At 52.8% G+C, this 25,760-nt stretch overlaps 1 protein-coding gene across 2 annotated transcripts in view; it reads right to left on the reverse strand.

Moving 5' to 3' along the window:
* ALMS1 (ALMS1 centrosome and basal body associated protein) overlaps positions 1-24,182 on the reverse strand; it is a 50,791-nt gene extending 26,609 nt beyond the window's left edge. For both annotated transcript variants that reach the window (XM_038136194.1, XM_038136193.1), the window contains exons 1-6: positions 23,985-24,182; positions 16,377-16,479; positions 13,443-15,420; positions 9,443-9,614; positions 5,057-6,358; positions 3,895-4,025 (exon numbers count right to left, since the gene is read on the reverse strand). In XM_038136194.1, the coding sequence (XP_037992122.1) occupies positions 3,895-4,025; positions 5,057-6,358; positions 9,443-9,614; positions 13,443-15,420; positions 16,377-16,479; positions 23,985-24,174 (3,876 nt within the window). In that variant the 5' untranslated portion in view covers positions 24,175-24,182. The remainder of the gene's footprint in view (positions 1-3,894; positions 4,026-5,056; positions 6,359-9,442; positions 9,615-13,442; positions 15,421-16,376; positions 16,480-23,984) is intronic.
* Positions 24,183-25,760: the final 1,578 nt, after the last annotated feature.

The following is a 25,760-nucleotide window of genomic DNA, read 5'->3' on the forward strand; positions in this document are numbered from 1 at the left end:
CCCCCTGTCCCCGTGTGTGGGGGCTTCAGGCCACCCCCCTCCTGTGCACAGAACTTCTGCAGTACCAGAGGACGATCAGAAAGGATCTGAGGAAAAATCTCTGCCTGGCAAGGGTCAGCAGGCATTGAACAGGGGTCGCCATCCCTGGACTGCACAAGGATGTGTGGATGAGGCACGTGAGGGTGCTTTGGTGCTGAAAGGTGGCGCTGGTTTGTGGTTGGACTCAGTGATCTTGGAAATCTTTTCCAACTGAATGATTCCATGATTCCAACCACCAGCATAAATGTACTCATTCAAGTGTAACCCAAAATTCCAACACTTCCACTGAAGAGAGTAAATCTGAGATAAATGTGCTGCCATGGAGATGAGCCAGATAAGCTGAACTAGAGGAAAAAGACACAAAAATCTAGGTTATATTTACTTTTTCCTACTGATTGGGCCAACTGTGGGAGCAGCGGAGTGTATGGCAGTCATGAAGCACCACGGGCCCCTGGGTGATTATATCCCCATCAACCACTGGGAATTTGGCAACAAAAAGCAGTGGGAAACATTTTTAGTGTAAAACAAACACATAAACAAGTATTTCACAACAGCTTTCCCAGCCTTTCTCCACCCCAGATGTCCTGACAGCAGCAACTACTCCAGCAGGGCCTGGAGCACTATCCCACTTTCCTATTCCTTTCTGGACTTTAAGGCAACAAACGGGATTATTTGGCACTTCCTGCAGCCAGGAGGGCCCGTGGAAGGGCACAGGGACGGGGAGCAGAGCTGTGCCAGCACAGGGATGATCCCAAGGCCTCTCCTCCCTGCACCACGTGCCAGTTCAACGGCCTGAGGTAATCCAGAGCAACTCCCACCAGCGAGAGCAGGCACAGGAGCTGTGACAAACTCATCTTCCCAAGCCTTTCACATGTTTTATTGTGCCTGTTATGTGTCATCCTTCCAAAAATGCTCCCTGTGCCATATGATCCACAGGAGCCTGCAGAGCAAATTTAGAGCTACAACTCCGTGAACTTCCTGGAGAAGTGAGAAAGCTCAAGGAGTGGAAAAGTACAGCAGGGAGCGGAGGAAAACACTGCACCAAGGGGGAAGGAACTCACAGGGAGGGGAACAGGGGGCACTGGCACCCTGAAATACAGGTGGGGGGATCAGGTCCTCGATTTGGGAGGAAAATCCTCAGGCTGAAGGTGCTGGAGTTGTGTTTACATCCAACAGCAGCTCCAGACCTGCCATGGCAGGGACACCTCCCACTGCCCCAGGCTGCTCCACTGTCCAGCCTGGCCTGGGACACTGCCAGGGATCCAGGGATTCTCTGGGAATCCCAGCCAGCAATTCCTTGCCAAGATCCCAGCCCAATCTCTCCTTTCCCAGTGGCAGCCATTCCCTGGCTCCTGTCCCTCTGTCCCTTGTCCCCAGTCCCTCTGCAGCTCTCCTGGAGCCCCTGCAGGCCCTGCCAGGGGCTCTGAGCTCTGCCTGGAGCCTTCCCTTCTCCAGGGGAGCATTCCCAGCTCTCCAGCCTGTCCATGTTGAATATTCCAGGGGTTTTGAGCCCTCCAGAGCACTCGAGCTGTGTTTGCAGCCCCTTGCTGTGCCCCCCCAGGCCCCTCCTGAACCCTCTGCTCTGCCAGATGTGGGAAGTCCACGGGAAAGATGGAAACTCTTCCCAAGCAAAACATCCCAGAGAACTCCCCCAGTGTCCTGCTCCTTCCCCTGCCAAACAAGGAAATGCCAGGAAAGTCCAGTGGCACCTGAATTCCTGGAGCTGTCACCTCTGAGAGGGAGAGGCAGAGCCTGAACATTCCCCAGGAACATCCCCAAGCTGCCCCAGGCACTGCCCCAGCAGCTGTGTGCTCCAGCTGGAGGAACATTTGTCCTTCTCAGTCTTTAAAGTTTAGGAGAAGGAAAATGTCTCTTCCTAATCTTGGTTCTGTTCTTTTTGACTCCATAGCTTGCACCCTGGTTGTACACAACAGCTCCCGTTGCATCTACAGGAGCACATTTTGCCTGGCTGTGGTTTTTTCAGTGCAATACTTTTGAACAATCTGTATTTTTCAGTGACAGTGTTTGTCTTGGAGGGAAAAGTACATTTATCTTAAGAACAATAAAAAAAACCCAGTGACCTTCACTCTGCAAATCCAAACCCTTTTTTATCTCAAATTAAAAACATTGCAGTGCAAAAGTATTTTCAAGATCAAAGCACGAGGTGCTGTGGTTGAACTAAAGCAATTTCTCAGGAGCTTGGTTTGCAAAATTATGGTGAATTTCTTCTTACTCTAAATGGGGATAAAACAATCCCCAGCTGACACCGAGTGACAGAAAGGTAAAATCCTTGCTCCACACTGCAGAGTTCCTTCCAGGGGCAAAACTGTGACCAAACAAAATCTAAAACCTGGGGGGGGAAAATCTGTGATGCCTCTGGTTTTGTGTTTGTGTTTTGTTTCTGTTTTTTTTAAAAAAATAAGAACTTTAAGAAATGTGAATTTCTAAAATATTAAATATTATTTATAATACTATTATATTATATTATATTAATTATATTATATTAATTATATTATATTATATTATATTAATTATATTATATTATGTTATATTATATTAATTATATTATGGTATGTTATATTATATTAATTATATTATGGTATGTTATATTATATTAATTATATTATGGTATGTTATATTATATTATATTATATTATATTATATTATATTATATTATATTATATTATATTTATTATATTTTATTACATTTATATTATATTATATAAAACTCTATATGTTATTAAAATATATTATAGTATATTTATAATTTATTTATATACTGATTATTAATAAAAGTCACTTTATTTTCCCCAGCTGCCCAGAGGCTCCACCAGTCTGGGAATGCCTGGGAAGTTTGGCCTGACAGGTTCTGGGAGCTGCTGTGAGTCCTCCCAGCACTGCTGAACACAGAGTACTCCTAAAGCACTGATTGTCACTCCTGCTAATGCAGGGCTTTTAATTAAAACAAACAAACCCTGCTGCTCTTCCTGGGAGGCAGGCAGGCTGCAGGAGAAAACAGGGGAAAAAATCAAGGGAAAAAATAAAGAGGAAGCTCTTCCTAAAGCTCAGGGCACTTGTCTGAACCACCAGTCCCTAGAAACCTTGCCCTAATCACCCTGGAGACCGGAGCAGTGCCAGAAATGGCCTTTGAAGTGAAAACAAAGATAACACGCTCCTGCCCAGACCAATTCCAGCCCAGGCAGGCATTTTATAATGAACTAGAGACACTCCAAAGGAGTTGCACCAACCAGGGCAGCTCCAGGGCTCGCTCTCCCAGACAGACAGAGCTGCAGAGCCTGAACCTCCCAGCCCTGAGCCAGCACAGACACCCCCACACTGCCACAGACGCGTCCCAGCTCCCTGGAGAACACCCTGTGCCCAGCACTCCCTGCTTTCCCCGGCATCCTCACCTGCAGGAGCCTGGAGCAGCCCCTTCCCTTCCCTTTTTCCTTTCCTTGAAATTTCCTTTCCTTTCCTTTTTCCTTTCCTTTCCTTTTTCCTTTCCTTCCCTTCCCTTTCTTTCCCTTTCCCTCCCCTCCCCAGCCCAGCTCTGGGGCAGTGCCCCCAGACGCTCCAGAGCTGAGGGTGCTCCCTGCTCTGCTCCCTGCTCCCCCAGCTCCTGCCACACCAGGAGGACCCTCCCAGGCACCATCAGCACCTCCACCAACATTCTGCACCAGGAATTCCTCCAGCCAGCCCAGGAGCTTCGGGCGCTTTCCACAGCACCAGCAGCTGTCCCCCCACACCCTCCTCTGGGACACCCTCCTCTGAGTGTCCCCCCACGGCCAAACCACCCCAAACTGCCCGGGAAAACCACAACAAACCCTGCACGCCCCCAGCTGGGCTGGGCTGTACCTGGGCTGCCGCAGGTGCCCTGGTCTCTGGGAGCAGCTCTGCCTTGGCTCCCTCCATCCCGAGCCGGGTCTCTTCACGCCAGTCTGCCCCACGCTCCTGCCACTGGCTGGCCAGTTTCAGCTTCACCCAGGCTGCCAAAAACACAAGCCAGGAGAGGTTCCCTTTCCCATTTCATGTTTGAGGGCAGTTTTTAACCCCAAGTCAAAGCTGTGCATTTCTGGTTAGCCCAGCTGAGAGAACAAGGACCACACCAAATTCCAGAGCTCCTGGAGCGAGCAGGAATACGATGGCAAACGGCTCCCTGGATCATTTATTAGGGGACATGGACCCAAGACTCTTCCCTGGTTCTGCCATCCTCAGTCTCAGACACAGGTCAGAGCTCACTCACACAATTCCTTCCCACATTCCTGACTTAGCAGCTGTGTGGACAAAATAATTCCTTACAGTGGTGTCAGGAAAAGGTGATTTTCAAACTGGAAAAGCCCAATTCTACCCAGTTTTATCACAGCACAGAAGACTCCCCACAGTGTCCTGCTCCCTCCCCTGCCCTCAGAGCTCACACCCTTCCCGTGGCAAACAAGGAAATGCCAAGAGAATCCAGTGGCACCTGAATTCCTGGAGCTGTCACCTCTGAAAGGGAGAGGCAGAGCCTGAACATTCCCCAGGAACATCCCCAAGCTGCCCCAGGCACTGCCCCAGACCCTGCTGGAAGTCAGGAGGTGACTGGGAAGTGTCCCCAGATGAAACCCTGTCCCGTTAAAGGGTCCCAGTACACTGCACAGTAATCCCCTTCAGGCAGGGAGCAGCCTCAGCCCGTCACTGCCACAACCCCTGACACAAACCCACCCGACACAGCCAAACCCCAAAACCCACCAAGAGCATCCTCACCTCGGATCTTGCTCTCCTGCTCCTCAGTCACTCCACAGACCCTGACACAAACCCACCCCAAGCCATTCCAAGCCCCCTGAGAGCGCTCTCACCTCGGATCTTGCTCTCCTGCTCCTCGGTCACTCCACAAACCCTGACACAAACCCGTCCCAGGCCATTCCAAGCCCCCGAGAGCGCTCTCACCTCGGATCTTGCTCTCCTGCTCCTCGGTCGCTCCCAAAGCCCTGACACAAACCCGTCCCAGGCCATTCCAAGCCCCCGAGAGCGCTCTCACCTCGGATCTTGCTCTCCTGCTCCTCGGCGCTCCTCAGGGCGCGGCTGGCGGGGCTCCCGGGGCGGGCGGTGCCCAGGAGGCTGCGGACGCGGGCAGCCAGGGAGTCTCCGCTGCTGCTGCCGCTGCCCTGCCGGCTGCGGGCAGCCCCGGCCCCGGGCAGGCTGCCCTGCAGGGGCCCCGGGGCGCTGCCCGGCTGCCGGGAGCGCCCAGGCGGCCCCAGGAGGCTCCTGACGCGGGCACTCAGGGAGTCCCCACTGCTGCTGTCCTCGCTGTCCCGTGTCCCTGCTGCCCTCCCAGCCTGGCACCAGGAGCCCTGGGAGCCCCCCAGGCCAGCGGGGGCACTGCCCAGGGGCTCCAGGGCAGGAGGATGGCGCAGCTGCGGGGCTGTGCCAGCGCTCGGGCGGCTGCTGGCACTGCTCAGTGCCAGCTCCCCGCGGGCAGCCAGCTTCCTGACCGTGGTCACGCTGCTGCACCCTTCTGGCTCCGACCTTCCCGTGGATTTCCCTGGCCTCGTTCCCCTGAGCCCTTCCCTGCGCTGGGAACTGACAGCCAGAGGGTGTCCCCATGCCAGCTGGCAGCTGTCGGAACCCAGCGGGTGCATGCCCAGCGCCTGGCCCCGCACACCCCTCGGGGTCACGGCCTCATCCCACGACAGTCTCTTCTGCTGCTCGGGGATCCAGTCCTGGCCTAACCTGGCATCCTTGGAATCCTCCTCCCCCCCGCCCAGCCGCGGGGGAGACTGCCCAGGCTCCCTGCAGGAGGCTGTGGGGCAAGCAGGACGGCTCCAGCTGGCAGTGAGACCCTCTGCCTGTGCCAGCAGCTCCCGGAGCTCCTGCAGGGCCCCAGGTCCCATCAGGGACTCCCCTTCCTGGCCCTGGCTGCTCTCACTTCCCACCCCGGAGCTCAAGGATGTCCTGTCCAATTCCATGTCGCTCCCAAGCCCGGACAAAGCCCCCAGAGCCCATCCCTGCTGGCTGCTGCCCGAGCTCCTGCACTCGGGGTCAGCAAGGGCACCCTGAGCCTTTGTGCCCCCAGGCTGGGGATCCCTGCCCGAGGAGCAGCTGGGCAGGTCCTGCTCTGCCCCAGAACATCCAGGGGACCCCTCTGGGGCAGCCCCCTGCAGCTGGGGGCCTGGCACACTGCCCTCGCTGCCTGGGGTGTCCCCAGAGAGCCCCCGGGGGGACAGCAGCTCCCGGTCCTGCTCCGAGCCAGCCTCGGAGCCCACGGCGAGGGACACGCTCAGAGGGGACACATCCGAGCCAAAGCTGGCCTGGGACATCTCAAAGGCTGGCAGCAATGCACCTGCAAAGGAACAGGACACAAATGAGCATCTGGAGGCTCCAGAACACAGCAAACATCCCTTCCTGTTTGTGTGAGAAGGCACACAAAGTGAGGGAAGAACTCAAATGCTGGAAAATATTTCAGGTGCTGTCCTTAGGATCAGACCTGAATCAAGATTTCCATGAGAACTGTCTCCTGAAAGGAACCTCAGGAGTACTTCAGATAAATGCCAGACAAAATACAAACTTATCAGAGAATTAGAGAGTATCTAGAGTTGGATGAGATCATCCATCCAGCCTCTGGCCCTGCACAATCCCAGCCTGTGCACCTGGGAGCAGTGTCCAAACCCTCCTGGAGCGCTGGCAGGGCTGGGTGTCACAAAAGCACACTAATTTGGGTGATGATGATGATGATGATGACAGGTGGATGGATTTAGCAACAGGTCTGGTCAGTTATAAAAACACTGACAACATTTCATCACACTGAACACACCAAGAAATGGCAGAATGCAAAAGAAACCAAGAATTATTCCTCTCCCAAGAAGAAAAAGTGTGGTGCCAGTCCTTCAGTCTCAAGATACAAACCATTTCCTTCTGAAGGATGCATGGAAAAAGAGAAATAAAGGAATAAAGGCCCTGCAGGGCCTGGCAGCTGCCCCGCAGCCACGCTGCTGAGCAGGAAGCAGCTCTGCAGGGGTGAGAACACCCCAGTGCCAGGAGCAGCCTGAGCCCCAGGGCAGCTCTGCAGGGGTGAGAACACCCCAGTGCCAGGAGCACCCTGAGCCCCAGGGCAGCTCTGCAGGGGTGAGGATGATCCCCAGTGCCAGGAGCCCCAGGGCAGCTCTGCAGGGGTGAGAACACCCCAGTGCCAGGAGCACCCTGAGCCCCAGGGCAGCTCTGCAGGGGTGAGCACACCCCAGTGCCAGGAGCACCCTGAGCCCCAGGGCAGCTCTGCAGGGCTGAGGATGATCCCCAGTGCCAGGAGCACCCTGAGCCCCAGGGCAGCTCTGCAGGGGTGAGAACACCCCAGTGCCAGGAGCACCCTGAGCCCCAGGGCAGCTCTGCAGGGGTGAGAACACCCCAGTGCCAGGAGCACCCTGAGCCCCAGGGCGGCTCTGCAGGGTGAGGATGATCCCCAGGGCCAGGAGCACCCTGAGCCCCAGGGCAGCTCTGCAGGGCTGAGAACACCCCAGTGCCAGGAGCACCCTGAGCCCCAGGGCAGCTCTGCAGGGGTGAGCACACCCCAGTGCCAGGAGCACCCTGAGCCCCAGGGCAGCTCTGCAGGGATGAGGATGATCCCCAGGGCCAGGAGCACCCTGAGCCCCAGGGCAGCTCTGTGGGGTGAGGATGATCCCCAGTGCCAGGAGCCCCAGGGCAGCTCTGCAGGGGTGAGCACACCCCAGTGCCAGGAGCACCCTGAGCCCCAGGGCAGCTCTGCAGGGGTGAGGATGATCCCCAGGGCCAGGAGCACCCTGAGCCCCAGGGCAGCTCTGCAGGGGTGAGAACACCCCAGTGCCAGGAGCACCCTGAGCCCCAGGGCAGCTCTGCAGGGTGAGGATGATCCCCAGGGCCAGGAGCACCCTGAGCCCCAGGGCAGCTCTGCAGGGGTGAGAACACCCCAGGGCCAGGAGCACCCTGAGCCCCAGGGCAGCTCTGCAGGGGTGAGGATGATCCCCAGGGCCAGGAGCACCCTGAGCCCCAGGGGTCTGTGCCCCCCGATGGAGCCCTGGGCGCTGAGGGATTAACCCTTCCTGTGCTGGGAGCCCTGACCCTCAGCAGACACTACATGTGGCCTGGGGCTACAGAGAGAGCTGCCCAAATCTTATGGTAAAAGGCGGCTCATCAGGGTGCAGCTGAAATAAAGGTGTGAAATGTCACAAAGGAGAAAAGTTAGAATTGAAAGTTTTAGTAATGTATAGCAAAGTTTTATATAAAATGTAAAAAATATAGTAAAGCTTTAGCAATATATAGTAATTATAGTATTGTGCAGTATTTAGTATATAGTATTATATTGCATTTAGTCATATATAAAACAAAATAAAAGTTGTAAAACAGTAACTAATCCTTCTTCTTCACCTTCTTCTTCATAAGTTTAAGTACTATTATGTAATTAAATTTAAAAGTCCATATTACAAGACATGAGTAATTAGTTTAAGTAATAACCTAACCCAGTAATTATTACTTAGCTATTAACTAATTATAATTGGTTATCATATATAACAAATATAATTAGTTAAACATATATTATTAGTAATATTAGTTCTATAATAATAGAATACAATAATAATATATTTTAATATATATTAATAATATTATATAATAATAGATAACAATTAAAATTAGTTATTAATAATAAACTAACCCAACAACCATTAGTTAGTTATCAACTAATTATAAATAATTGTAATATATATGACAATTATAATATAATAATATATAACTATATGATTATATAGTCATTTAATATATATGTTATTATACTATATGTTGATATATATGAATACATTATGTATATTGTGTATATTATTATATATAATATCGTATTATATTATAATAATATATAATATATACTATTAATACTATTAGTTGTATTATAATATCATATAAAATAATATAATAGGTAAGAATTATAATTAGCTATTAATAATAACTGAATGAAATAATTATTAGTTAATTAACTAATTATAATTATAATTAGTTATATAATAATGTATAATATATATTATTAATATTAGTTCTATAATAATATAATACAATAATAATATAATATAATACGACGTATTAATAATATTATACAATAATAGATAAGAATTATAATTAGTTCTTAATAATAAAGAAATGCAATAATTATTAGTCAGCTATTAACTAATTATAGTTATACTATATAACAATTATATAGAATAAAAATATATAACATATATTATTAATAATATTAGATACAATATAATGTGATATAATGTAATGCAATATAATGTAATGTAATGCAATGTACTGTAATATAATATAATATAATACCTAACAATAGTAATTAGTTATTAATAATAACCTAGCCCAAGCACAAAGACCCCATGCCCCTCCACCCGGCCATCCCCCCGAGCCCCCATACCCTGAGCCTGGGGGGGCAGCCTGGCCACGGGGGCCGTGTCCATGAGCAGGGGGGGCTGCAGGCTCCTGAGCTGCCAGGGGGAGAACTCCAGCTCCCGGAGGGGCCCGCGGGGCACGAACGGGGCCAGGATGGTGCCGGGGGACTGCTCGATGCCCAGGTTCCGCAGGTACACCTGGGGAAACAGAACAGCCAGAGCTCAGGAACAGCCAGCGCTCAGGAACAGCCAGCGCAGGGCAGGATGGATCAGGAACAGCCAGCGCTCAGGAACAGCCAGCGCTCAGGAACAGCCAGCATGCAGGGCAGGCATGGATCAGGAACAGCCAGCGCTCAGGAACAGCCAGCGCTCAGGAACAGCCAGCATGCAGGGCAGGCATGGATCAGGAACAGCCAGCGCTCAGGAACAGCCAGCGCTCAGGAACAGCCAGCATGCAGGGCAGGCATGGATCAGGAACAGCCAGCGCTCAGGGCAGGATGGATCAGGAACAGTCAGCACAGGGCAGGATGGATCAGGAACAGCCAGCGCTCAGGAACAGCCAGCGCAGGGCAGGATGGATCAGGAACAGCCAGCGCTCAGGAACAGCCAGCGCAGGGCAGGATGGATCAGGAACAGCCAGCACGCAGGGCAGGATGGATCAGGAACAGCCAGCGCTCAGGGCAGGATGGATCAGGAACAGCCAGCGCGCAGGGCAGGATGGATCAGGAACAGCCAGCGCAGGGCAGGATGGATCAGGAACAGCCAGCGCTCAGGGCAGGATGGATCAGGAACAGCCAGCGCAGGGCAGGATGGATCAGGAACAGCCAGCGCGCAGGGCAGGATGGATCAGGAACAGCCAGCACAGGGCAGGATGGATCAGGAACAGCCAGCACTCAGGGCAGGATGGATCAGGAACAGCCAGCGCGCAGGAACAGCCAGCGCTCAGGGCAGGTATGGATCAGGAACAGCCAGCGCTCAGGGCAGGCATGGATCAGGAACAGCCAGCGCTCAGGGCAGGATGGATCAGGAACAGCCAGCGCTCAGGGCAGGATGGATCAGGAACAGCCAGCGCTCAGGAACAGCCAGCGCTCAGGGCAGGTATGGATCAGGAACAGCCAGCGCTCAGGGCAGGCATGGATCAGGAACAGCCAGCGCTCAGGAACAGCCAGCGCTCAGGGCAGGATGGATCAGGAACAGCCAGCGCTCAGGGCAGGATGGATCAGGAACAGCCAGCGCAGGGCAGGATGGATCAGGAACAGCCAGCGCAGGGCAGGATGGATCAGGAACAGCCAGCGCGCAGGGCAGGATGGATCAGGAACAGCCAGCGCTCAGGAACAGCCAGCGCAGGGCAGGATGGATCAGGAACAGCCAGCGCTCAGGAACAGCCAGCGCAGGGCAGGATGGATCAGGAACAGCCAGCGCTCAGGAACAGCCAGCGCAGGGCAGGATGGATCAGGAACAGCCAGCACAGGGCAGGATGGATCAGGAACAGCCAGCGCACAGGAACAGCCAGCACAGGGCAGGATGGATCAGGAACAGCCAGCGCAGGGCAGGATGGATCAGGAACAGCCAGCGCTCAGGGCAGGATGGATCAGGAACAGCCAGCGCTCAGGGCAGGATGGATCAGGAACAGCCAGCGCAGGGCAGGATGGATCAGGAACAGCCAGCGCGCAGGGCAGGATGGATCAGGAACAGCCAGCGCTCAGGAACAGCCAGCGCAGGGCAGGATGGATCAGGAACAGCCAGCACAGGGCAGGATGGATCAGGAACAGCCAGCGCTCAGGGCAGGATGGATCAGGAACAGCCAGCGCTCAGGGCAGGATGGATCAGGAACAGCCAGCGCTCAGGGCAGGATGGATCAGGAACAGCCAGCGCGCAGGAGAGGCGGATGCTGAGCTCTCCCAGCCCTCGCTGGGCACTGCACGAGTAGGCACTGGATTGCTCAGGACAGGCTGAGCTCCAGCCTGGCCTGCTGCAAACTCCATCTCCACACAAACACAAACACACCAAGGTTTGGGTTCAAAACACAAAGCTTTGGGTTCAAAACACCAAGGTTTGGGTTCAAAACACAAAGCTTTGGGTTCAAAACACAAAGCTTTGGGTTCAAAACACCAAGGTTTGGGTTCAAAGCCTTCTCCCTCCCCACTCAGCTGCTGCTCAGGAAACACTGGCAGGCTCAGGAACTCAAGGCAGCAGCATGGGAGCTCCTCATTTTTTAGGACAAGTTTGGTCAGAGCTTCCAGGCAAATAGTTGGGAGCACTTTTGTCAGAGATGGTTTACACACAGACATTATATGCAGGAAAAAAGCCAAAATTTTCCTTGACTTCATCACCTGTAGGGCAAATTAATTTCAACTCACCCACACTATGTCCTAAACTAGCCAGGAAAATGAATAAACTCCCTGACACATCACAGCCAGCTCCATTTCCTAGGATTTTATCACAAACTTCCACATTAACAGCCAGAGAAGTGACCTGATCTCCTCCACCTTCCAGGGATTTATGGGAGCAGCATTCCTCAGAACCAGGCTGGAGAGTGTGTAATTATAGCCAGGAACAGAAGTCATCCCTCTGTCTCATGAATTTCATTTCGAACACCCTCCCTCCAATATTTATATTTGTTTCACCACGGGTTTGCAGAGACAACAGAGTGAAAAGAGCCTCCAGAGCACATTCCCAAAGACCTGGTGATTATGGAGTCATCTTGTGAGAGGAGCAGCCTCTTACTCAGAGATAATTACAGGCTTGTCATTACCATAAATCTGCATCTCATTTGCTCCACCACTGCCAGCTACTGATGCCCTGAAGGTGGCTGCACAGGGCTCTCCCCTGCCTCCAGCCAGGAGAAACCTGGGTCAGCCACACAGGACAGAGAGGAGGGATGAAGAGGCTCTGAAGGTCCTCCATGAGGAACACAGCGAGAATTCAGAACTGAATTCAATTCCTCAGAAACTGGAACAAAGTGAAAAAGCAGAGTGAGAAAATCACAGGAAAAAAAGAAATTTCGTTTCCAAGGAGCGGTGTTGGGTTTGCTGCTCCTGCAGAGCCGGGGGGTTCAGCTCTCCTCACTCAGCACCTGAGCCTGCACCTCGCGTTTGGACAAGGACAGCCTGATCTCTGAGAGAGCCACCAGCTCTCCTTCTCTCTCCTCCTGCTCCCCTGGTGCTGGATTAAGCCCTTTCTGACCCAGAGCTGGGGTAACTGGGAGGTGTTTTCAAAGCTTTTATCCCATTTTCAGTCTCATGTGAAGGGTGAGACAATACAGATGTCATAATTCACACCATCACAATCAAAAGTTAACTATTTCCTAATTCCAACACACTGTAAGTGCTTTTGGCCTATCAGCTTTAGCCACACCGTGCTGTAAATGCCTTAAAGCCAACAGTTCAAAATTACCCCTCGTGGGTGCCACTGCAGTGCACCTTTCAGTTCTGTTTCTCAGAGTACCCAGTCCTATTTGCAAGGCCTCCTTTGGACCTCGTTTCCAGCTCCCTTTCTCTCCCAGCAGGGTCTGTCCATTCCCTGGCGTTTCTAAATCAGCATTGCTTGTCTCAGGATTTGCACACTGTGGGAGCCTCCTGGCAGGCTTGGAGGATTCCCTACAAATCCATTTCCCACACCCTGACACTCACCTACGCCTGGCAAAGACAAGAGGCCTTCCCCATATCCAACCCTGTCTTTGTCCATGTTAAATATTACTAAAAGTTACTTTTCCACCTCTATTTGAGATCAGCTGAACCAGTATCACGGATGAAATCCACTGTAGCACAACCCTGTGTAAAACCAGGGCTTGTAGTGATTAGATCCTCTCCTAAAGGAGCAGTGGGGGGAAATGGAAGAGTGAAAAACAAATGGGAAACTCTGAAAAACACATGGGAAACTGAAAAACAAATGGAAAACTCTGAAAAACAAATGGGAAACTCTGAAAAACAAATGGGAAACTCTGAAAAACAAATGGAAAAAAACATGTAACTGAAAAAAAATTACTAACTCTGGAACCAGAGTTTAGATTAGAACCAAACTTACCGGGATCCTTTCCTCAATATTCAACTCTTCTTTCTTGGGAGTCTCCAGGGCTGCTCCAGGGGGGACGGGGCTGTCCCCTCCTGCACTGGGGCAGGGCCTGGGCACCACCAGGGCCCCCTGAGGCTCCTCAGGACCAACAGGGAAATTCAAACTCTCCAAGGAAACGGCTCCAAAGCTGTCCACGATGTCGTCACCACTGGGAGTACCGAGGCTGAGGGACTGATTTCCCTTCTCCTCAGCTGGGGAGCTCCCATCCTTCTGGAGGAGCTGAGCAGCACTGGACACAAACACATCTGGGGCTGAGCTTCGCCTGGTGGTGCTCTGCACGTCCTCGGCACGAGATCCGGGCACCAGCTTTGGTGGGGTGGAGCTGCCAGAGCTTGGCAGAGCAGGGCTGTGCTCTGTGCCCCTCGCTGCTGGGCTCGCTGCAGGAGGGGCCCTGCTCCTGCTGGAGATGCCCACGGAGCTGTCAGACCGGGACCTGCTCAGAGGGGCGCCCAGCAGCAGCTGAGCGGCGGGGAAATGCACACTCCCCAGAGAGCCCGTGCCCCTGCAGGCAGGAGCAGCACAGCCCTCGGGCTCTGCAAGGCTTTTCTGCCCTGCTGAAGCACAGCCTGCAGCCCGGGGAGGTGCACTGCAGGCTTTCCTGGCAGGAGGAGATCCGCCTGGGGCACGGGAGCTGCTGGCAGCAGGACCCTGCTGGGGCTGGCCCACGTCCCAGGCTCCCACCTTCTCCAGGAAGCCCAGCGAGGGCAAGGACTGCATCCTGCCGGGGCAGGGCCACTCCAGCTTCAGGGACTCCAAACGCCCACGCGCCTCTTCCACAGCACCCTGGGGAGGGGGCTGCTCCCCTGGCCATCCCGGGGCAGGGGATGGCCCTGGGGCTTCTTCACTGCAACACGAAGGAGAGGCCTGAAGGTCCGAAGGGATCACCAGGGCTCCACCAGGTCCTTCTGCCTTCCCAGTCCTCTGGAGGAACACCCCTGGCGTGGACTGGAAGTTGGGATGAGCCAGGTGCAGGGAGAAGGAGCCCTCACCGGCCAGGCTGAAGGAAGGGGAGATCTCTGTGGCTTTGTGTCCCCTCTCTATGGAGCAGTCAGTCAGCTCATCCCTGCTCCCCGCAGGCTCTGGGGAATGTCCAGGGCACGGGGCAGTGTCCTGGGGCTGCCTGGGTGTGCCAGCAGGGACCAGCCCCTCTGTGCCCAGCCTCGCCGCTGGCTGCTCCTGCTGCTGCTCCAGGAGAGCTCCCTGCAGCTCCTCAGGAGCAGCCGTGAGCCCCTGGGAGCCCCTGGGCTGCACCCCAGGCTCCTGCAGCGTTCCTGTGCCCGCCTCAGAAGCTGCTGCACAAAGAGCATCCTGAGCAGCGGAGTCTTTGGCACGGCCTTTCCTCAGGCCATCAGAGAAGTTATCGGACAAGCCGTGCTCAGGCACCTTCCTTCCCTTCTCCAGCTTCTCCAGGGCTCCTGCTCCACTCCCAGCCCCTTTCCCCTTTTCCTGCTGCACGCCCCTTTCACTTTTCTCGGAGAATTTGGTCAGTGCGGTTGTGTAGGAGGAGTTTCCTGAGGAGGAGGAGGAGGATTCCTCCTGCCCTGGGGACTCCTTGTTCCCCTGTGGCAGCTCAGAGCCAGCAGCTGGGCCATCACTGTCCTGGGAGGAGTGACCAGAGCAGCGTCCATCCCTCCCTGCTGTGCTCCAGGGCTGCTGCAGCCCCTCTGCCAGCCCCTCCTCTGGAGCTGGCTGTGCAGGATCCCCCCTGCCCCGGGGGGCTGGTGCCTCCTGCTCAGGGCCACTGTCCCCACTGTCCCCCTGGCTGCCCGGGGGCTCCCCAGGCCGGGGAGCAGCTCCAGGATCCGCCTGTGCCACGGGCTGGGAGGGCTGGCATGGACTGGGAAGGGCTGGGCTCCGCAGGGATGCGCTGCCATGGACCTGGGGAGGCTCGGAACGCTCCAGGGATGCTCCAGAAACATCCGGGATTCCTCTGCAAGAAAAGGGAATTTCTGATCATTTCTTTAACTCCAACATCTCTGGTTTAAATCAGAGGCAAAAGAACTTCAGTGGCAACTGGGGGTTAGCAATATTCACACAAATACCCAAGAATGCATCCCCTAAAGGGGCAAAACCCAAAGGAATGCAAAGAAGTATCAAAAATCGCCTATAAAACAAAGGCTCAAAAATAATATAACAATAATGTCAATTTCTACTTAGTATGGCAATATTGTTCCACCTGTTTAGGACTGAAACCTTTTTTACTGACAGGCTCTTATTAGTTACATAAATAAATAAAATTAGCTAGGTAAAATATGCAGCAAGTACTTACACATATCTCAGCTTGCCTGTGATTCTTTAATATAAATCACCTACTTCAGTTCATGATATCAATTATTTTTTAAAGGATATAAAAGCAGACAGGTCTCAGATAAGCAACAAATTCCTATAAAGTTCTAACACTCATATTGGGGATTGCTTAATTAATAGTTCCTCTATCTTAAACATACTATCAACACCTCATAAATATTATTCCATGCAAGCAGAGCAGCTCGGAATGAAGGTGACAAGGCCTTTTACTGAAACAGCTCTGCCTTTATGCATTTTAACCCCAAATTTGTACTGTAAATTACACATATGGCTCCAGCATTTGTAAACACAACACTGTCCATGTATGTTTTACTCCTGTAAATAAAGAAATCTGGCCTTTGTCCCCAAAATTTCATGAAGTTCATTCCAGAGTCTTAGAAGGCTCCAGAGATGTTGAAGAGGGTGGAGTTCCTCATTTTCCCATTTTCCCTGGGTACCTCAGCATGACAAGCTCAGAGGAGCCTGCTCCTGCTTTTCCCTTGCTCAAACTCTCCTGAAGGCAAACCCAGAGGTGCCTCCTCCCCACAAACCCCAAAGCCCCATTTCTGAGCCCAGGGGAAAGGAGCAGCCCCATCCCACCTCAGGGGGAGGAAATCCATCTGGGATCCCTGCAGGAACGTCTCAGCCAGGGCTGGGCTCAGCAGCAGGGGCAGGCAGGGGGAGAATCTGCTCTCCTGGACATCTGGGAGAGAGAAAACACCAACAGGGCACTGAGAGCTGGCAGCAAGCCTCACCAGTCACAAAGATCCCTGCCCCACAGTCCCAAAGATCCCCAAAAATCCCAACCTCACATCCCCAAATATCCCAGCTGCACAATCCCAAAGATACCAGCCCCACAGTCCCAAAGATCCCAGCTTCACGTCCCCAAAGATTCCCAAAGATCCCAACCTCACAGTCCTAAAGATACCCAAAGATCCCAGCCCCACATCCCCAGTAATCCCAGCCCCACATCCTCAAAGATCCCCAAGGACCCCAGCCCCCCATCCCCAGTGATCCCAGCCCCACATCCCCAAATCCCAGCCCCCCATCCCCAGAGAGCCCAGCCCCCCATCCCCAAAGACCCCCAAGGACCCCAGCCCCCCATCCCCAGAGACTCCAGCTGCAGGGAAGGGGAGCGGATCCCACCCCAGACCCCTGCAGCCTCCCCCCTCCAGGACTACACTCAGCTTTCTCAGCCCATCCCAAACCCAGGTCTCCGGGCACTCAGCCTGGCACTGCCATCCCAAAGTTACCCTAAATCTGCCTCTGTGCCTTGCCCACCCTGCCCAGCCCAGCCAGCACCTCCCTGCTGACTGCCAGGGGGGATCCCACAGGGAGCTGATCCCAGCACCCTTCCCTCTGCAACCCCAGGATCCCACAGGGAACTGATCCCAGCACCCTTCCCTCTGCAACCCCAGGATCCCAGAGGGAACTGATCCCAGCACCTTTCCCTCTGCAACCCCAGGATCCCAAGGAGATTGGATCCCACAGGATCCCACAGGGACTGGATCCCCAGGATCCCACAGGGAACTGATCCCAGCACCTTTCCCTCTGCAACCCCAGGATCCCACAGGGAACTGATCCCAGCACCTTTCCCTCTGCAACCCCAGGATCCCAGAGGGAACTGATCCCAGCACCCTTCCCTCTGCAACCCCAGGATCCCACAGGGAACTGATCCCAGCACCTTTCCCTCTGCAACCCCAGGATCCCAGAGGGAACTGATCCCAGCACCCTTCCCTCTGCAACCCCAGGATCCCACAGGGAACTGATCCCAGCACCTTTCCCTCTGCAACCCCAGGATCCCACAGGGAACTGATCCCAGCACCTTTCCCTCTGCAACCCCAGGATCCCAAGGGGATTGGATCCCACAGGATCCCCCAGGGACTGGATCCCCAGGATCCCACAGGGAACTGATCCCAGCACCTTTCCCTTTACAACCCCAGGATCCCATAGGGAACTGATCCCAGCACCCTTCCCTCTGCAATCCCAGGTTCCACAGGGATTGGATCCCAGCACCTGTCCCTCTGCAACCCCACGATCCCAGAGGGATTGGATCCCCAGGATCCCACAGGGACTGGATCCCACAGGGATATGATCCCACAGGATCCCACAGGGACTGGATCCCCAGGATCCCAGAGGGATTTGATCCCAACACCCTTCCCTTTGCAACCCTAAGATCCCACAGGGATTGGATCTCCAGGATCCCACAGGGATTCGATCCCACAGGGACTGGATCCCACAGGGATATGATCCCACAGGATCCCACAGGGACTGGATCCCCAGGATCCCAGAGGGATTTGATCCCAACACCCTTCCCTTTGCAACCCTAGGATCCCACAGGGATTGGATCTCCAGGATCCCACAGGGATTCGATCCCACAGGGACTGGATCCCACAGGGACTGGATCCCACAGGGATTTGGTCCCACAGGTCCTCCCCTGCTCTGTTTTTCCATAGACTGGTTCCAGCCAAGGCTGTGTGCCGTTGTTTTCCTGAGGGATTCAAGTTCAAGTAACCCTCAAACCCAGCAGACAGCGATGATTGCTGCAGCAATTTTACTTTCTATCCTGCATTTCTTTGCTCTTTGGGGTACTTAGTGCTTTTCTCCAGTTCATTGCTTACATAAACAAATGGAAATTGTTCATACCACGACAATAAAACAACTCTAATATGCATGGAATTATCTGTGGGGTTTAGATATAATTGTATGTTTGGGGGGTTTTCTCCTTTTTTAAACCCTGCTAGTGTCTGAGAAGTGTAAATAACTACAGACGTGTCTGAGGGGTGCAAAACAATACTCCCAGTATGCTAAACAAGCTTTTGTTTTTAAAGGGAAAGAGCTGTTTGTGGTCAAGGGAGTGACTTCCTAACCCAGAAATGCCATTTATTTCATTTAGGCTCATTAGTTTCCAACCACTCAGACAAGCCACACGAAGAGGAGCACAATCACATCAGAAAAATGATCATTGCACACAAAAAACTACACTTTCATTCCATCAGCTCCAGCCCGAGGCTTCTCCACCCACACTGCATCACCTGACCAGGGCAGCCAACCACAAGGCAACTTGCTAATTAATTTTGAATTTAATACTTCCAATTAACTTTTTTAAAATGACTTTAGAACTCTAGGTAGTGAGATGATAATTAGCCAGATGGAATAACCGAATTTACAATACCAAATATGATTAAAATGCTTTTTTGGAAGCTTGGAGAGAGGAAATGAGATGTAGCTCTAAAAACGAGGTGCAAAGAGCTGTTCCTGAGCAGCGGGACAGCAGGAGGAGCTGCAGAGGGCTCAGAGCAGCCCAGACCCAGCAGTCCAGAGCTGGATGGCAAAATGAATTCTGACACACGAGCAAGCGTGAGCAAGGAGAGCAGCAAGGGCAGCACAGAGCGAGCAGAGCCGAGGAGGAACGCAGCTCCAAGGACCCAAAACTCAACCCCCAAACTCAAGGACCCAACTGTGTTTGTGGCACAGCAGCTGCCAGGGCCCTGCTCCACAACAGCAAACCCCAGAGGGGTCAGGGGGGCAGCCCGTGACGGGAACACTGGGACTGGGGCAGAGAGGATTGGAGCAGGGATGGGACTGGGGCACAGAGGGACTGGGGCAGGGATGGCACTGGGGCAGTGAGGGATTGGGGCAGTGAGGGACTGGGGCAGAGAGGGACTGGGGCAGGGATGGGATTGGGGCAGGGATGGCACTGGGGCAGGGATGGCACTGGGGCAGGGATGGGATTGGGGCAGTGAGGATTGGAGCAGGGATGGGACTGGGGCAGGGATGGCACTGGGGCAGAGAGGGACTGGGGCAGGGATGGGACTGGGGCAGGGATGGGACTGGGGCAGGGATGGGACTGGGGCAGGGATGGGACTGGGGCAGGGATGGGATTGGGGCAGTGAGGGATTGGGGCAGTGAGGATTGGAGCAGGGATGGGACTGGGGCAGGGAGGGACTGGGGCAGAGATGGGATTGGGCCAGTGAGGGAATTGGGATTGAGGCAGTGATGGGACTGGGACAGGGATGGGATTGGGGGATTTGGGCAGAGATGGGATCGGGGCAGTGAGGGAATTGGGATTGAGGCAGTGAGGGATCGGGGCAGAGATGGGATTGGGACAGGGATGGGGCTGGGGCAGTGAGGGATTGGGGCAGTGAGGGATCGGGGCAGTGAGGGATCGGGGCAGTGGTGGGACTGGGGCAGTGGTGGGGTTTACCCACTCTGAATCCTGATTTAAACCAGGACCAGGAGCCTGAGCCGATTCCCTGGGATGTCCCTTGCTCCCCTCGAACGCCCAGAGGCAGAGGGGTCTGTTGGGGCTGGCACTGGCAGAGCCTGAGTCACTCCCAGCTCCCAGCAGTCACCCGGGAGCACACAGCACCTCCAGCACATCTGGCCCCTCAGCACGCTCACTCCAGGAATTTGTGACAGTTGCACTTGGGAATTCTGAGCAGATCAATTTGCATACAGAACTGCATTAAGCATGCAAAGCAGTGTTTTTAAGAAACATTAAGCAAGCTGGGATCTGAACTCTCTCAGCTCTGTTAGATGGACTTTTCCCCCTCCCAAATCTTGTTTTCTGTTTAACGTGGCATTAGTGAACAAATAATATTAATTGCAGTTATCAAATCAGCCTTGTCAGCTCCCGTCATGACACACTTCATGTGGCAGAACTGCCACCTTATTTTTAGTCATGCAAGAGAGGAGGAAAACAAGCGCTTCTGGTTTCAGCTTAACTTCTCCACTTTGAATGAAAATGTTATTTTCAAGCTAAACTGAAAAGCAGGAGTGATTAAAGAAAAGATTTTTCCACGCACAAAAAAACTCGGTGTGCTTTGGAAATGAAGAGACAAAGAGGACTAAGGGAGGGAGCAGAAAATAATTGGGAAAGAAAGCCGTCAAAACCAAATGTTGCTAATCTTTTGTGTACATAGATTAATAAAGTAAATGTGCATCTACAGACACACACAGAGCCCATAAATCACAACATTGGGCTGATAAATGAGTGCTTTCAGGCTCTATGATACCAACAAACACCTAAGTGCCACTCCACTTTTGTTTTAAGAAACTCAAAGAGTGAAAAAGTGACTGAGCGTTCTCCAGGAGCAGGAAACTCTCACAGCAGCCTCAGGAGCCCTGCAGGGAACTCCAGAAAGCCCAAATTCCTCCAGAGGAGCTCCAGGGTGAGGCAGCTGTTTGCCAAGCAACAGAAACCGCAGCGCACAGACCCTCAGCACAGGCAGGGAAAGGAGGGCACGTCCGGGATGCCCAGGAGGGACCCTGGGACACATCTGGGATGCCCAGGAGGGATCCTGGGGCACATTGGGGATGCCCAGGAGGGACCCTGGGGCACATTGGGGATGCCCAGGAGGGATCCTGGGGCACATCTGGGATACTCAGGAGGGACCCTGGGGCACATTTGGGATACTCAGGAGGGATCCTGGGGCACATTGGGGATGCCCAGGAGGGACCCTGGGGCACATTGGGGATGCCCAGGAGGGACCCTGGGGCACATCTGAGATACTCAGGATGGACCCTGGGGCACATTGGGGATGCCCAGGAGGGATCCTGGGGCACATTGGGGATGCCCAGGAGGGATCCTGGGGCACATCTGGGATACTCAGGAGGGACCCTGGGGCACATTGGGGATGCCCAGGAGGGACCCTGGGGCACATCTGGATACTCAGGATGGATCCTGGGACACATCTGGGATACTCAGGATGGATCCTGGGGCACATCTGGATACTCAGGAGGGACCCTGGGGCACATTTGGGATACTCAGGATGGATCCTGGGGCACATTTGGGATACTCAGGAGGGACCCTGGGGCACATTGGGGCTGCCCAGGAGGGACCCTGGGGCAATTTGGGATGCTCAGGAGGGACCCTGGGGCACATTGGGGATGCTCAGGAGGGACCCTGGGGCACATTGGGGATGCCCAGGACAGCTCCTGGGGCACATTGGGGATGCCCAGGAGGGCTCAGGTGGCCGTGCCCCGCCAGGGCCAGGCCTGGAGCAGCAGCCTGGGCTGGAAGCAGCAGTGACATCAGTGCTGCTCTCCCTGAGCTCCTGGGGTCAAACCCGGGATTTTTGCTGCTGTCACTCAGAAGGCCAAAAGCCTCCTCAGTGCAGCTCAGCGAGCAGGCAAAGCTGGCCTGGGACTCGTTCTCCCAGCCTGCTGACAAGTCTGAATGCCACAGTCGAGCTGCCATTTGGGGGGATAAAAAAGGAAGGCAAAACAAAAACAAAGCCTGGGCTCTGTCAAGCTGCTCCACAGAGCAGCAGGAGCACTTCAGTACAACTGTCATTGTCACTCCTCCCCTTCTGACACGAAATCCAAGCCCCTTTGAGAGGAGGAGAAGGAGAAATGAGTATTGCAGCTATGGCTTCCTTCCCCCTCAGCTCTCCTGTACCTGGGAATTCAGAGCACACCCAGAGCCTGCAGCCCATCTCTGGAGAGCAGCAGATCAAACAGCACAGAGGCTCCTCACAGCACACTACAGAGCCTCTGCCTGCTCCTTAATGCCAGCTGCACTGCAAACACAAAGCTGGACAAATATCAGGAAGTTTTCCTTGATTAAATGGCTTCCAGCTCTGCAAATAACAACAGTGGGGAAAAGGGCTGTAAAAGAGCTGAAACACAGGAATCCTGCCCAGAGGATGGGCAGGGACAAGGCACGGCCAACCCTCCATGTCCTCCCACTTTCTGAGCTCTGTCCTGAACCTCACTCTCCTACCAAAATGGGATTTATTCACTCTCCACCGACTCCCTGTGATGCACACACAGCTTTCAACCACCACGCTGCCTGCAGACCCAGCTCTGAGGCAGCCCAGGAGTGCTTTCATTCCATGAGGAGAAAAACCCTTCAAGAACATCTCCCAGGTGGCTGCAAACGCCCAGCAGGCAGCAGATCCCTGGTGCTGTGAGTGAACCCAGCCTGTGCTGGGCTCCCTCTCCCCTGGCCCCTCACTACCTGCCCTGGATGGTGCAAAGCAAACCCGTCAGGAGGTGCAAACAGCAACCTTCTGAACCAGGAGGAACCAAAAGCCAGTTTAATCTTTGCAGTAAGTGTCACAGGAGACACCAGGGACAGCCACCAGGGCGACAGCCACAGTGGCAGGGACTGAGCCTCCGAGGGTTTGGGATGAACCAGGATCCACCCAAGATGTCCCTTCTCCTCTTGCAGGCTCCTTCTCCAAGGATGGAGCAAAATCATCTCCAAAACTGATGGAAATGACCAAGAGCGTCCCATTAAAAAAATAAAAGTCAAACTCATCAACCCCTCAGGAGCTGCTGCGAGGAAATCTCCATGGCAATTTTAACTCCATGCCCTTCCAGTGGTGTTTAACTCCCTAACAAACCCAAAAAGCAGCTGCACACAGGCAGGCTGGCACAGCAAACAGCTCAACGTGCACCCAGCTGCAAGCACAGAAGGTTTATTTAAAACACCACAACTAGGTTTCGTGCCTCTCAGTAATTGTGTTTGTACAGGCACCTTCACTGAGCCTCAGGCACACCCTGGCAAGGGGAGCCACCAAGGGAACACCCTCGAGGGCAGGGCACGCCTGGCTCTGCAGAGGGATCTCTGCACCAGAACCCCTGGGCTCACACACTGCATTCTGTGGCTGGGCCTGACCTGGACGCTCTGGCTCCACCTGGAAATGAATGGAAGGAAGCACAAAGGTGGAATGTTAAATGCTGGAGTTTCTCAAGCCTTCTCTGACTGACCTGCTGGGGTGAGAAGGGGCAGTGACCTTGGCCGTGCTAGCCCTGGAAATCTCAGCAGCAGCAACAGAAACTGCACCCAAACCCGAGGGCAGCAATGAGGATTGAAACCATGGAAGGGCTTGGGTGGAGGGGATTTTAGACATTTCACAGATATTTCACAGATATTTCACAGGTATTCCATTCCTGCCCCTGCCAGGGACATCTTGCACTGGCCCTGGACACCGCCAGGGTGGAGGCTGCACTCAGGCTCATGCTGAACTCCACGGGAAAACAAAGCAAAGCTCTGCCTGGCACAAAAGGAACCCGTTCACGTTAGGAGACCCAGGGAAGGCACACAAACCCTGCAGCTCATCTTGAGCGGGGCTTCGGCAACAGAATCCCCCCAAGCACGCTTCCTAAAGCTCACTTCCCACTGGAAGAAGGCCAAATGCAGGCTGGGCCTGAGCGAGCAGTAAAACACCCACTGTGCAGCAATCCCTTTGGACATACCCAGGGGTGAGGCAGGGGCTGCAGCTCCAGAAGCTTCTGCTGAGGGCAGCAGCCCTTCCTCCAGCGTGGGCAGCTCCGACAGCTCCCTCCCGGCACGGCTCAGGCCCAGCTTGGAGTCCCAGGAGCAGCTGCTGCCCAGCTCTGCTGCCAGCCAGAACCACGGCTCCTGGGGGAGGAAACACTGCTCCATCACCACCATCACCATCACCATCATCATCACCATCAACCACCACCATCATCATCATCACCATCACCATCATCACCACCATCATCATCACCATCATCACCACCATCATCATCACCATCAACCACCACCATCATCACCATCACCACCATCATCACCACCATCACCATCATCATCACCATCACCATCATCATCACCATCATCACCACCATCATCATCACCACCACCATCACCACCACTGTGAGACTGAGACAAGCCAGCACTGATTCTGAAGGGGTTCCTACACAAACCCTCAGCCTGGATGTCACCATGAGATCTTCTGAAAAATCCCTCAGAAAAACAATGCCAACAGTAACTGTCTGCTGCTGTGACACGCAGCCAGTGCAGCTCTGATTGGAACGGGCTTTTCTTAATAACCACAGCCAAGGGTGTCAGAGCCCTGAGCAGGCACGAGTTTTTGTAATTCATTCTTCCCCATTCCTTCCTAGCTTTCTAATGTGTGCTTACTCTATTTCTTTTAGTATAGTTTTAGTATAGCATTCATAATATAATATAATATAATATAATATAATATAATATAATATAATATAATATAATATAATATAATATAATATAATATAATATACACCACAGCTCCCATGGACATTCCAGGGACATCCCACAGCTCCCTTGGACACCCCAGTGCTCCTGCACTCCTGGGTTCTGCTGCTGCAGCTCCTCCCTCCAGGCAGGGCAGGGAAGTGCTGGCAGCGGGCTGAAAGGGATCATGTGCTGGTTAAAAACACAGATTACTGCTCTGTACTTCAGTGTGTGCTCAGCTGCCTCATGGACAATGGAATACATGAAATAAATACATGAAATACATAAAATAAATACATGAAATAAATACATGAAATACATGAAATAAATACATGAAATACATAAAATAAATACATGAAATAAATACATGAAATACATGAAATAAATACATGAAATAAATAAAATAAATACATGAAATAAATACAAGAAATAAATACAATAAATACATGAAATAAATACATGAAGTGCTCAGGCCATCCCCAGCAGGAGAGGCTGGGCTCCAGCTCACACCAGGCACTTACACCCCACGCAGATCCCAGAGTGCACTGGAGCAGGCAGGCTCCTTCCCCACTTCAGCCCCCCAAACCCGAGCATCACCGTGTGCCCAGCAGCCAATCCCTTCTGGGGGCACACACTTCCCTTTCCCAAATCCATGTAAATGCCAGTTTTGGTGTGAACCCAAAATTCAGCACCGTGATCAGCTCCTGGAGTTCATCCGTCTGCTTCACAACCAGGGGCTGCTGGGCCTCCCAGCACTACCTTTTAAATTTATCTTTAATGCTTTTTTTAATGTTTCTTTTTAAGGTTTATTTATAAGTAATGTTTATTTTTAACTTATTTTAATGTTTATTTATATTTAATATTTATTTTATTTTAAATTTATTTTAATGTTTATTTATGATTTCATTAAGACAAGATTTTATTTATATTAATGTTTCAAACTATATTTTAAAAGGCATCTTATGCAAATATCTTCAAACCAGCCCAGGCTGAGTTCTCTATTATAATGTAGC

Source organism: Motacilla alba, chromosome 4, assembly GCF_015832195.1.
Source record: "Motacilla alba alba isolate MOTALB_02 chromosome 4, Motacilla_alba_V1.0_pri, whole genome shotgun sequence".
In the NCBI taxonomy this organism is placed as follows: domain Eukaryota; kingdom Metazoa; phylum Chordata; class Aves; order Passeriformes; family Motacillidae; genus Motacilla; species Motacilla alba.